At 50.8% G+C, this 11210-nt stretch overlaps 2 protein-coding genes across 3 annotated transcripts in view; one reads left to right on the top strand and one right to left on the bottom strand.

Moving 5' to 3' along the window:
- ABL1 (ABL proto-oncogene 1, non-receptor tyrosine kinase) overlaps window positions 1-7893 on the top strand; it is a 60525-nt gene extending 52632 nt beyond the window's left edge. For both annotated transcript variants that reach the window (XM_072352394.1, XM_072352396.1), the window contains exons 8-11: window positions 443-595; window positions 1183-1272; window positions 1512-1676; window positions 4196-7893. In XM_072352394.1, coding sequence (XP_072208495.1) covers window positions 443-595; window positions 1183-1272; window positions 1512-1676; window positions 4196-5895 — 2108 coding nt within the window. In that variant the 3' untranslated portion in view covers window positions 5896-7893. The remainder of the gene's footprint in view (window positions 1-442; window positions 596-1182; window positions 1273-1511; window positions 1677-4195) is intronic.
- A 2605-nt stretch (window positions 7894-10498) lies between these two features.
- On the bottom strand, window positions 10499-10861 carry QRFP (pyroglutamylated RFamide peptide). The gene has a single exon (XM_072353154.1). The coding sequence runs from the start codon at window positions 10859-10861 to the stop codon at window positions 10499-10501; it is 363 nt and encodes a 120-aa protein (XP_072209255.1).
- Between the last annotated feature and the right edge of the window lie 349 nt (window positions 10862-11210).

The raw sequence follows: 11210 nt of genomic DNA on the forward strand, positions 1-11210 counted from the left end.
CAAAAAACACTGAGCTATTAAAACACTGCGAGTCCTCTAGGGAGAGACTGCAGATGAGAGGAGCTGTCAAACTGGGAGAGAGACTGCAGTGCTGCAGTGAAACAGTTTCAGCTAATCCACTGTGAAGTCTCTTAATTGTGCCTTTAATAGGACTTGAAGGATCTCAAGGCGTTCAGGTTTGAGACAACTGATACATTCAAAATTAGTCTAATTCTATTCTGTCATATCGCAGGAGACTTGTCTGTGCTGACGAAGGGGCTTGTTCCACTGCTTTAACATTGAAGCTAACACTGAGCACAGAGTCTGGGCCACTCAGAGCTGGTTTAAGTGTGCAGCACTGTTTAGTGACTGCTCCCACTAAAAGTCTTCTCAAATTTAAGATGAAAACAAAGTTTGTTGATTTTTATTTTGTTTGTTTGTTCTTCTTTCCTACCCACTGCAGCCTTTGGTGTTCTGCTATGGGAAATTGCAACCTATGGCATGTCCCCTTACCCTGGGATCGATCTGTCTCAAGTCTATGAGCTGCTGGAGAAGGACTACCGGATGGAGCGCCCTGAAGGCTGCCCTGAGAAAGTGTATGAGCTCATGAGAGCATGTAAGTGTTCTTCAGCCTTGCAAATGCAATTACTGCTTTGTAGCTCTTCAGCAATGCAATGAACATGGCCAGATCTGGTCACATCCAGCCAGACATGAGAAACTCTCTGTTGGTTCTAGTGAAGTTGCAGTGCTGTGTGCAGGTACTTGGTTAAAGCTGCTTTCCCCAGAGGATGGAAGCACTATGAAACCAGCCATTCTTCCCTGCTGGGAGCTCGTAGGCCTTGGGGAGGGATTTGCTGTTTTTTTTCTCCTTTTCCCTGACTGCTTACAGAAAAACTTGTGCTGCAGAGGTGAGGCAGGAGGTTGGTAGGCTTCTTAAGGGAGTAGGTGTTGCTTTTCCATTGTGGCTTCTTGGTACGTGACTTGTAATGTGGTATTTTTTTCCTTCCTGAGGTGTTCCACACCTGCCCTTACTTTGGCTCAGTGATGGTTGCAGATGCCCATCACCATTCACACCAAGTTTCCATGCTGGTGTTTTCTCCTGGCCATTTTATAAAAAGGGTTCTGTGATAGTTGGCACCTCCTAGTGTACTGTGACGGCTGTGTAATGCTGGTAGGAAGTTCTCAGTGCTGGTGTTTTTGCAGGCTGGCAGTGGAGCCCCTCCGACAGGCCTTCCTTTGCTGAGATCCATCAGGCATTTGAGACCATGTTTCAGGAATCCAGCATCTCAGATGGTAGGTCTGGGTCCCTCTGGGGCTGGCAGTTCCAGGGACAGGGGATACCTGTGTCCTGAACTCTGCACGTAGCACAACAGGGGCACGTGTCTAACTATAAAGAGCCAAATGGCTGACCAGCCCTCAGGATCTCCCTCTTTGTGCTGTTTCATTTGTTTTGTGCAATTAACTCGGAGCAGTGCTCTGGTTTTTTATATTCCTTGTATTACAGTGATCTTTTTTTCTTGTGTGCATTGCAGAGGTGGAGAAGGAATTGGGAAAGAAGGGCATGAGGAGTGTAGTGAGCAATTTCCTTCAGGCCCCAGAGTTACCAACCAAGACACGAACGTCGAGGAGAGCCGCTGAAAGCAAAGATGCGAATGAGAGCTTGGAGACTGCACATGCTCGAGGCCAGGGGGAATGTGGTAGGTTTTAATTAAAGTCATTATTCCTTCAGGAAATAATAGGAAAAACAAAAGGCGTGCTCAGGTCTTCGCTTAGGAAAAGCCATGTCTGAAAACAGGTGCCATCTTTGTGTATCAGCATTGTATTTCTGGGTGACAGACTGCTAGGTTTGCCTTCCTGCTTTCAGAACTCCCTTCATCATTTATTACAGAAAGGCAGGCTGTTAATCTTGGGACCAGATACAAACATAGAGCATCTGGGAGTGTGAATCCATAGCTGGCTGAGCAGTTGGCGCTATACCTGCCGTTGCTTAGAGAATTCCTTGGAGTTCTTTTAACTTAATGGCAATTGCCTACAGCTCCCTATAGACCAGAGCCTGAGCACAGCTCTCTGGTCACATTCTCTTCCCATTCCCTGGTAGGAGCTATCAGTGGGATCTCCCACTACATCTGAGCTCTGGGTAATCTGCTGTGTTCAAGCCTCTTTACACTACCACGCTGCATAATTTAGAGCATCACGATTGCTCAGGTTTAGCAAGCCCCATAAGGGAGGTTTCTTCACTGTTCCATCGTACCAGTTTTGTGCTTGGAGCACTGAAGAGTATTACTCTTGGCAGGTACCAAATATAATTGCAGCAAGGGACAAAGAGGTATTTACAGAATCTTCCATGAAATTAAACTCTATTCAGTCAGTTTCTCCAAGCATTTCTCTTCCATTTTGAGGTAATGAACGCAGTGGTAAGGCACTGAATTTATACAGTAGATTTGGATCCAGTTTGCTTGAAAAACAGCAAGATAAAAACAAAATACAGTGCATGATAAACATGCCCCGTCTGATTATTCCTGTGAGTGACCTTTTCTGGATGACGACAGGCTCACCTAATGGTACATGTTTCAGTAGCAAATGTACATCTTGACAAAGAAGGGGGAAAAAACAAACACAAAAGGGAGCGTAAAATGCTGGAAAAATGACGGTGACTGAAACAGGAAAGAAAGTTATTCACAGAATGTACTGATTTCTGAATTGACTTGTTTGCTAATGAAAATAACAAAGAGCCTTCTGTTTCTTTTGGAAAAAGATTTGAATGGTGAGCTCACTATTTTTGTTATAACTTAATTAATGCAACCTAGTGTTAAAGACCGGTGGCAAATCCAGCCTGCCATATACAAGAGGTATAATTGCCTAGTTTTTGTAAGCTTTGAAGTAAAATAACTTCATTTAAATTCTTAAGGACTTTGAGAGATTCAAGTGCAGCAGGAACAATATGATTTTAACATTATGCTGGGTATTATTTCAGTCTTTATTGTGGAAAAACACATTTTTTCCTATAGATGTTTCATTGCAATTTCCTGTTCAGTTGTCAGTGTTTTCATAGTCCAGTGGCTGGAAGCTGGTCCTTAATGAAAGCTGCTGGTTTTCCCTGGGTCTCCACAGCTCCACTATGTCTGAACAGCACTGTCTGAAGTGCTGTAGGAGCTCTTCTGTTTGTTGAGGTCTGCCTCAGTTTACATATGAATGGTTCAATGGCACTTGGTCCTTTGGAATCATATTCTTTTCCCAAAGTACCGAACTGTTTTTCTTCTAACTCTCCCTCCTCAACCACAATCCTACCCTCAGCACGATGATCACCAGTATGTGGCTGAGAAGCAGCCTTCTTTTGATCTATGTGTCTGCTTCATCTCCCTTCTTACTACCTACTCCAGCTCTAAATGTATATGCTGCCCTAAAGGCATTGCTCTCTTGAATTAGCATGCCATCTGAGTGCCTGGCCTGGAATGAGACCCCCAGTCAGTCAAATACAGAGACACGCAGGACCTGGTATAAATTTATTATAAACCACTATACATTTTTAAATACCTCTTGTAAGTGGAGAAAGGGTCACCCCACTGTTTACTTCTGGAGCAATCCTGCTGAAGGAGGCTGTTATTCCCACTTCCCTTCACTACTGTACTAAGCTGGTGATCTTCGTGATGATGTGACCTGAGGCATTCAGCTGCCAAGGGATGTCTTGGTTCTGCTTGTGAAAGAGTTATTTCCATCCCCTATGAAGAGTGACATCAGGGAAGGAGGTTAGGAGTATCAGAAGCTAAAAGAACAAGGGTGGATTACATAGATTTCTTATTAATTCAGAGGGTCAGCCGTTCTAAAGGCAGCAACCTCACAGGGACTGAAAGAAGAAGCTTCACTGTATTTATCTTCTTCTCAGTATGAAGTTTAGACAAGTCTCTAGGTGCAAGGATGGGAATCTGAACATAAACAGTTTGTGTTTGTATATTGCTGTTTAAATCAGAAGCCTACAGGGAACGTAGTCTGGCAGCCAAGTTTGGCCACCTCACAGGTGAGCGTGTGGAGGATTAGGGATCACATTCAGTCTGGGCTTCTGTGTAGCTGTACTTGCATTATTCCTGGTCTGAGAGGTGGTTTTCTTTTCAGAACCTGCACCTTTTTGGAGGTGCAGAAATGGTTTAGATTGTGGAAGAAAGCAGCTTGTCCTGGGTACTGAAGCAAAGCTCAGGAGTGTCTTCTCTTTCCCTTGCAGACCCTCTGGATCACGAACCTGCAATTTCTCCTTTGCTGCCACGGAAGGAGAGAGTGGCCCTGGAGAGCAGTTTGAATGAAGATGAGAGGCTGCTTCCAAAAGACAAAAAGCCCAACCTCTTCAGTGCCCTTATCAAGAAGAAGAAGAAGACTGCCCCTACCCCTCCAAAGCGGAGCAGCTCCTTCCGAGAGATGGACGGCCACTCGGACCGCAGGGTGGGTGGGGAGGAGGAATGCAGGGATGCTGGCAATGGAGCTTTCGTTGCTCCTCCCACAGAAGCAGCCGACCCCTCTAAGTTTCAAACCCCAAGCAATGGGGCCGGTGTCACCAACGGGGTTGTTGCTGGGAACTCTGGGTTTTTGTCTCCCCACTTACGGAAGAAGTCCAGCACAATGAGCAGCAGCCGGGGGGTGTCTGGGGAGGAGGAGAGCAGTTCCAACTCCAGCAAGCGTTTCTTAAGGTCCTGCTCAGCCTCCTGTGTGCCCCACGGTGCAAAGGACACGGAGTGGAAATCTGTGACTCTGCCCCGGGATCTGCAGTCCACAGGACGCCAGTTTGATTCCTCTACTTTTGGGGGTCACAAAAGTGAAAAGCCAGCACTGCCTCGAAAGCGGGCAAATGAGACCAAGACTGACATTGCGGTCAGGGGGACAGTGACCCCCCCTCCACGGCTGCTTAAGAAAAACGAAGAGACCACTGATGATGTGTTCAAAGATGCGGAGTCAAGTCCTGGCTCCAGCCCACCCACTCTGACTCCAAAACTTGGCCGTAGGCAACCCGCCGTCCCCCCCTCCTCCAGCGTGCTGCACAAGGACGATGGAGTCAAATCCAGTGCCTTAGGTACCACTGCGACAATGGACCAAGGTTCTGCTGCCAAACCCAACTCTGCTGCATTTGCAGGTGCCAGCAAAGCTTCTGTCGAGGAGCCACGACTCAGGAGGCTCAAGCAGACCTCTGAGTTGGCAGGGAAGGACAAAGGGAAGTTATCGAAGCTGAAGCCAGCCCCTCCAGTTCCACTGTCTTCATCCTCCGTTGGCAAGCCTGGAAAAGTATCTCACAGTCCCAGCCATGAAGCAGCAACAGATGTGGTGTCTGGTCCTAAATCCAAACAGTTGACTCAGGTTGCAGATGCTGTGAGCAGTGAAGCTGTCAAGCCAAACCAATCGGGGGAAGGTGTGAAAAAGCTAGGGATCCCTTCTGTACCAAAGCCGCAGTCCTCTACAAAGCTGCTGATCAGCACAGCAACCTCAGCTGCCTCTTCCTCATCTGTACCCTCTGCCCCAGGGGGGGACCCGCCATCATCTACAGCCTTCATCCCTCTCATATCCACCAGGGTCTCTCTGCGGAAGACCCGTCAGCCCCCGGAGAGGATTGCCAGCGGCACCATCACGAAGGGGGTGGTGCTGGAAAGCACCGAGGCTCTACGGCTTGCCATTAGCAAGAACTCGGAACAAATGGCGAGCCACAGCACTGTCTTGGAGGCCGGCAAGAACCTCTACACCTTCTGCGTGAGCTACGTGGACTCCATTCAGCAGATGAGGAACAAATTTGCCTTTCGGGAGGCCATCAATAAGCTGGAGAATAACCTGCGGGAGCTTCAGATCTGCCCGGCGACGGCTGGCAGCGGCTCTGCGGCCACGCAGGACTTTAGCAAACTGCTCAGTTCCGTGAAGGAAATCAGCGACATCGTTCAGAGGTAGCAGAAACCAGGTTGGAAAAAGCATAAGAAGTCACAGTGGGCCAAAGTCAACTGTGGAGAGATTGAACAGCATGTGTGGACTGACCAAGGACTGGGGCGTTTGGGTTTGGGCTGTGCCAAAGGCGCACAGACTGTTGATGGATGCCCCAGCTCCAAAGAGCAGGGCTGTGTTCAAGAGGCACTTTTCCACCCTCTTAGCCCAGATTCCCTGTGTTTCATATACTTGTAATCGTCTTATCTGTGGAGTTCCTGCCTTGTGGACTACAAGTCTTAAGTGCTGATGTCACGTCATGCCTTTTTATTAATATTTTATTGTTCTGGACTAAACGTTAAGGCTGAAGCTGGACTGATGGACACTGAGATGCCATCCTCCTCAGGAGGACTTCCTACTGCGTTCTGCCCCTCTGCCCCACTGTACACAAGGCTGAGTGTCTGAATAGCAATATTAGCTATTGCATTTCTTGGGAGAGCTGCAGCGTGCATCCCTGGCCCGAGTCTGACATTTAACCCAGCAGTAATGGAACAGATTTGGAGCCTGAGAGAGGAAGGAGGGGGGGAAGCTGTTAATGTAACTTTGAAAAACGATAGAATGCTACGAGTGGTGTTTGCTCACATCCTTCCTATGATCCCACCTGCTGCCCTTTGTATCAATGTTTTCAGCGTTTCCTTGATGCTGTTGGGGCCCAGTTGAGCCGCCTGGGTTCAAACCCTTCCAGGCAGCACCCACCGATGCAGCAGCATTTGCAGATCCCCCACGGTAGCACTTGAGGGCTGGCAGAGGGCTGCAGGAGGACGCTGCTGCTGTTATTCAGGCTGGTGCTCGGGGCAGGGGTGGCAGAGGAGGTGTGGGAGCAACAGCAAGCTGTGCTGAGCAAAGCATCGCTCCGTGGGTGACAGGAGGGGATAGCTTGGGCCGCCTTCAAAGATACCACTGTGCCTGCAGCAGTGTCTTAAGTTGAGCTTGTCCGTCGCAGATGGGCAAGAACTGCTGTTTTTCTAGTTGTATTTGCAGCCTTTTCTGTTCTGTGGGCCTGGTTCCTGTGCTCCTGTTGAGAGCGCTGCCCTACCCTTGCCGTGCCAGTGCCAGCTCCCTGTGGAGAGCTCGGATGCCGGTACTTTGGGGTTGGAGCTGCCATTGCCTTCATGGCTGCGTGGCTGCACCCGTCGTGTGAGGTTGTGTGAAGATGGCAGCCACCTCTCTTTGAATGGGTCTCCCAAGGAAATGGCCCCAAAATGCTGACAGCGGGGCGGCTGGGCTTCCTGCCCACGGCCCTGTAACCTTCCCAACTGATGCAACACGACTGGGGACTAACTGTGACAATAGTGAGAAAGCAAGCAAGGTTTAGGGCTATTAACAGTGCAATTTAACTCCTCCTTAACAGTTCCAAACGAGAGGAAAAAGAAAACCCGACATTTTCTACGTCCCGTTCCCCCGTAACTCTTGTGGCCCCTCTTGTGTATCTTAAACACTGATTGCCTTCAATTGTATTTTATGCTGTTCTCCTCGGAGCTGACGTTTCCGTATATCATTTCCAGCAGTTGGCTCTGTGTGTTCACGCCATTCCTCGCCCTCACAAACAGCCCCGACTTTAAAAACCCAACGGCAAACGTTTAACAAAGAAACCACACACTTCTGCCACAGGCTGCCTTTAAAAACCCGTAAGAGGAAAACAAACCACGTCGGACTGTCTCTCTCCTGGAGGTACTGTTTTTACTTTGATAACATATTGTGCCACTATATTATACATTTGTATCTCGTTATTACACCCTTTTGTAGACTCGTTTTTGTTACGGTGTGTAAATAGCTCTGTCCTTCATCTCTGCGATTCTTCAGGGGGTTGTTTCCTCTTCCATTCGGTTCAGTACAGGTTGTTGCTGTACGCGGTTCTGCCTCCTCTCTTTTCTCTGCTTTCTGTTTCGTTTTGATTCATTCCTTTGTTTTTTATTCTGGCCTCTCTTGCGTAGTATATTTAAAAATAAATCAGTGTTGAGGAAAGCCCGTGTTTGTCTGCTAACACGTGTCTGCATGGCCAGCTGCCTCTGCTGAAGGGCACGCGTTGGACAGGGGTGTCCAGGCTGAGGGGTCAGTATTGAGTGCCAAGCTGTGTCTGAAATGAGATGCTCTGCCTTAATTAACGAAGATCATAGGATGGCTAAGGCTGCAAAGACCACGAAGATCATCAGGTCCAAACATCAGCCCATGGTGCCAAAGAACAAAGCCGGATGGGAAGGAAGAGAGCACTGCACCTGAGGCCCTGCAGTTGCGCGGTGGCGGTTTTGGGTTCTGTCCCATGTTGCCCCATTTCCGACCCTCTTAACAACCCCTGGTGCACTCTGAGCCCCAGCACAGGGCATGAGAGCCCAGCAGGAGCTGTGGCTGTGGTGGTGTGGGGCTGGATCAAGGCTTGAGGATGGTGAGTACCTGTAGACGGAGCTTCTCCATCTCAGCCTGCCCACGAATAGGGGAGGTCCATCCCTCTTTACTGGGATGCTCTGCTGGCGTGGGAAGGCAGAGGTCAGTTGACCCAGCTGGGGAAAGCCCTGGGATCTGCAATGTTGGGAGTGAAAGAGGGATTAAAGGCTAAATTTAGCCAAGTACAGTAGGAGTTGATTTAACAGATCGATGCATTTAACAGTTTGATTGCTCCAATTTTCAAGGCTATTGAGCTTGAAAGTGAGAGTGCTCTAGGGGAAAAATAGCTGTGTTTGTGTTTTTGTTTTGCTTTTTGTGTCTTTGGAAATTACAACGTTGGCTCTTTTAAGTTTCCCTTTAATGTCACCCTGCCTTGTTCCTTGAGCAGTTGCTTGTCATAAGATGGGAAACGTGGTCAATGATTTGTGCATAACTTTTTCCCCACGATTGCAGCTGGGCTGGTGCTGGAGATGTGTGGAAGCTCAGCTCGCCCCACGTCTGATGGGGGGCAGCTCCCTGCCTTGCCCTTGGCTGTGCACTGATCCTTCCACCTCTGCTAAAGGTCCCATCTGTGCTGGGTGAGCCTGCAGTGACTCAATAGCTCCTTGTAGGAGTCCTTTGGCTGTACTTCGATCCGAGCCATCTCAGAGGAGGACTATGGACACTGGTAAGGCTCTGCCTCAGGTGAGCACTGCAGGAAGTGTTGGTGTTTGCTTTGAAACAGCACAGAGAAAGGTTACTGTGCCTCAGTCAGAGTCTGGCTGGGCACGTGGCTTTGTCACACCGTTCTGACCCCATTCCTCTTTGGGATGATGAGCCTGCTCTCAAACTGTCCCCATCCTCTCCTCCTCCCCTCCCTCCCGTTCCAGCACAGGGTGAAATTGATCACTGCATATTTATTGATGTTATGAACACTTGAAAGAAAGGAGGAAGAAAGAAACGTTGCCATAGAAACATCGATGCAGCCTCCCATCCCCAGCACTGGGGGAGAACGGTGCGCCCACCCCCTTGTGCCCCTTGGGGTGGCTTGTGGGGAGCAGAGGAGAGCTCAGAATTGGGGGCTCATGCTCAGCCCCCCCCCCCATGCCAAACTCAGTCCCCTCTGCTCACAACAGCCCAGTTGCCCTGAGTGCTCTGTCTGCTTGATGGATGTTGCAATGCATCTCTTGGAGGCACATTTTCTTTCTTTAAGTATTTATTTATTATTATTATTATTATTTCCCCAGCAGAGTCCTGGCACAGCCTGTGGTTTGGAGGGTGCAATTTAGCGCTTGCAAATAACTGTCCTGCTGCACTTCTGTGTGCCTGCCATGAGACAGGAGCATCGTTTGGTGCTGAACTTGCCCTGAGTGAGGCAGCTGGAGCTGGGATTGCCAACACCTCGGCATTGCCAGGAGCAAAGGGCAGTGTTGGCATTGGCAGTGCTGGATCTGCCCAAAGGAGAAGGCAAAATTGGTGTGGAGCTGCTTGGGGTGGAGGGGGGGGGGGCTCTTCCCTAAACTGCTGCCCCTTTGGCACTGGAGCACAGGACTGTGGCATCCAGGGCTGTTCCAGCCTCTCTGCACCGGGTTTTCCTGCAGTGCTGGGCTGGATGGGAGGCTGTAGGTGAGGGCAGGAGGGGACAAGGATGCTGGAGGTCAGTCACCGCTGTGCCACCCACTGGGGACAGCTGCATCAGGTCGGTGTGGGGCAGGTTTGCGTGCTCGCAGGGGGATGTCTCAGGGGTGAGATGTTCTCCAGCCCTGCTGCCATGTCTGGGTTGGCACGCAGGAGCTCACTCATGCAAGTGGCAGTGTGACACTAAGCAGAATTTGCTGCCGGAGGGGCTTCTCGTTAATAGGAAGGAGAGCGCAGAGCGCTGCTCCACACCCACGGCCGTGCTTGGGCTGTCCCCGTGGGGACTGTCACTGCAGCATCACCCCGCTGCAGCCCTGCAGTGCACCTCCCCGGGTATCCAACTGCAGTCCCAGTGTGGCATGCACAGCTCTGGGACCCAGCCAACACAGAAGGAAGGGATGCGGGGCTCCCTCCTCTTCTTCCATCTCTGAGGCTGGGAGATGTGGGGCAGGGCTGAGTGCGAAGCAAACAGGGTGCCTCCCTTCCCCAGGGCACCCCAGCAGCCGCCCTGCAGCATCTTTTGCACCACGGCGAGTCGTCAGGAATGGTGGGGATGCAGCTCACCCCGCAGCCCTCACCTCCCAAAGCGGAAGGCGAAGCCACCTTTCTTCCTGCTGTAGCCATTGAGCTCCTCAGCCAGGTCCCCCAGCGTTCCGCCACCTCCTCGCTTCTCCGAGCCCTCCTGCCGTCCCCGTGGGCCCCCACTGTGCTGCTGCCCGTAGCCCCGCAGCACCCTGGCGATGCCCAGCAGTGTGCCCAGCTCCTCGCTTTGCCGCCGCATCGGGGCTGCCCACCCACAGGGACCCACAGCCACGGCTCCTCTCCAGTGTGGCTCCAGCACATCCTCAGGGTGTCGGGGCTGGTGGTGCTCGTGGGGTGGGCAGGAGGCCGCCAGGCTCAGCAGGATGAGGCAGGACAGCGAATAGGATGCTCTCATCTGGGGGGGAGCACAGGGAGGGAGAGAGGTGGTGAAGTGCTCAGCATCCTTAGGGGTATCAAGGGCTTCCTTCAATGCAGCGTCCTATCCATGGAGCATCTGAGCCAGGCAGCCTCCCCTCTATGGAGCATCCCCGCTACGGAGCATCCCCTCCATGTACCAGCACTGCTATGGGGTAGACACCCATATATGTGCTGCAGCACCCTTAAAGCAGCCAGAAACCTCCCCCATACAACCCCTCACTGAGCTGCTCTCTCTGCAGCTTTATCCTCCTGACCTCTCCCTTCCTCTCTACACTCCGTGCTCGCTGCCTGCAGCCCTGCAGTCCCTCCCCTGGTCTGCTGCCAGG

The sequence above is a fragment of the Excalfactoria chinensis genome, chromosome 18 (assembly GCF_039878825.1).
Source record: "Excalfactoria chinensis isolate bCotChi1 chromosome 18, bCotChi1.hap2, whole genome shotgun sequence".
Taxonomy (NCBI): Eukaryota; Metazoa; Chordata; class Aves; order Galliformes; family Phasianidae; genus Excalfactoria; species Excalfactoria chinensis.

What these genes read in the sequence shown, in the direction of transcription:
- QRFP (XM_072353154.1), bottom strand. Translation starts at nt 10,861, where the DNA reads ATGAGAGCATCCTATTCGCTGTCCTGCCTCATCCTGCTGAGCCTGGCG.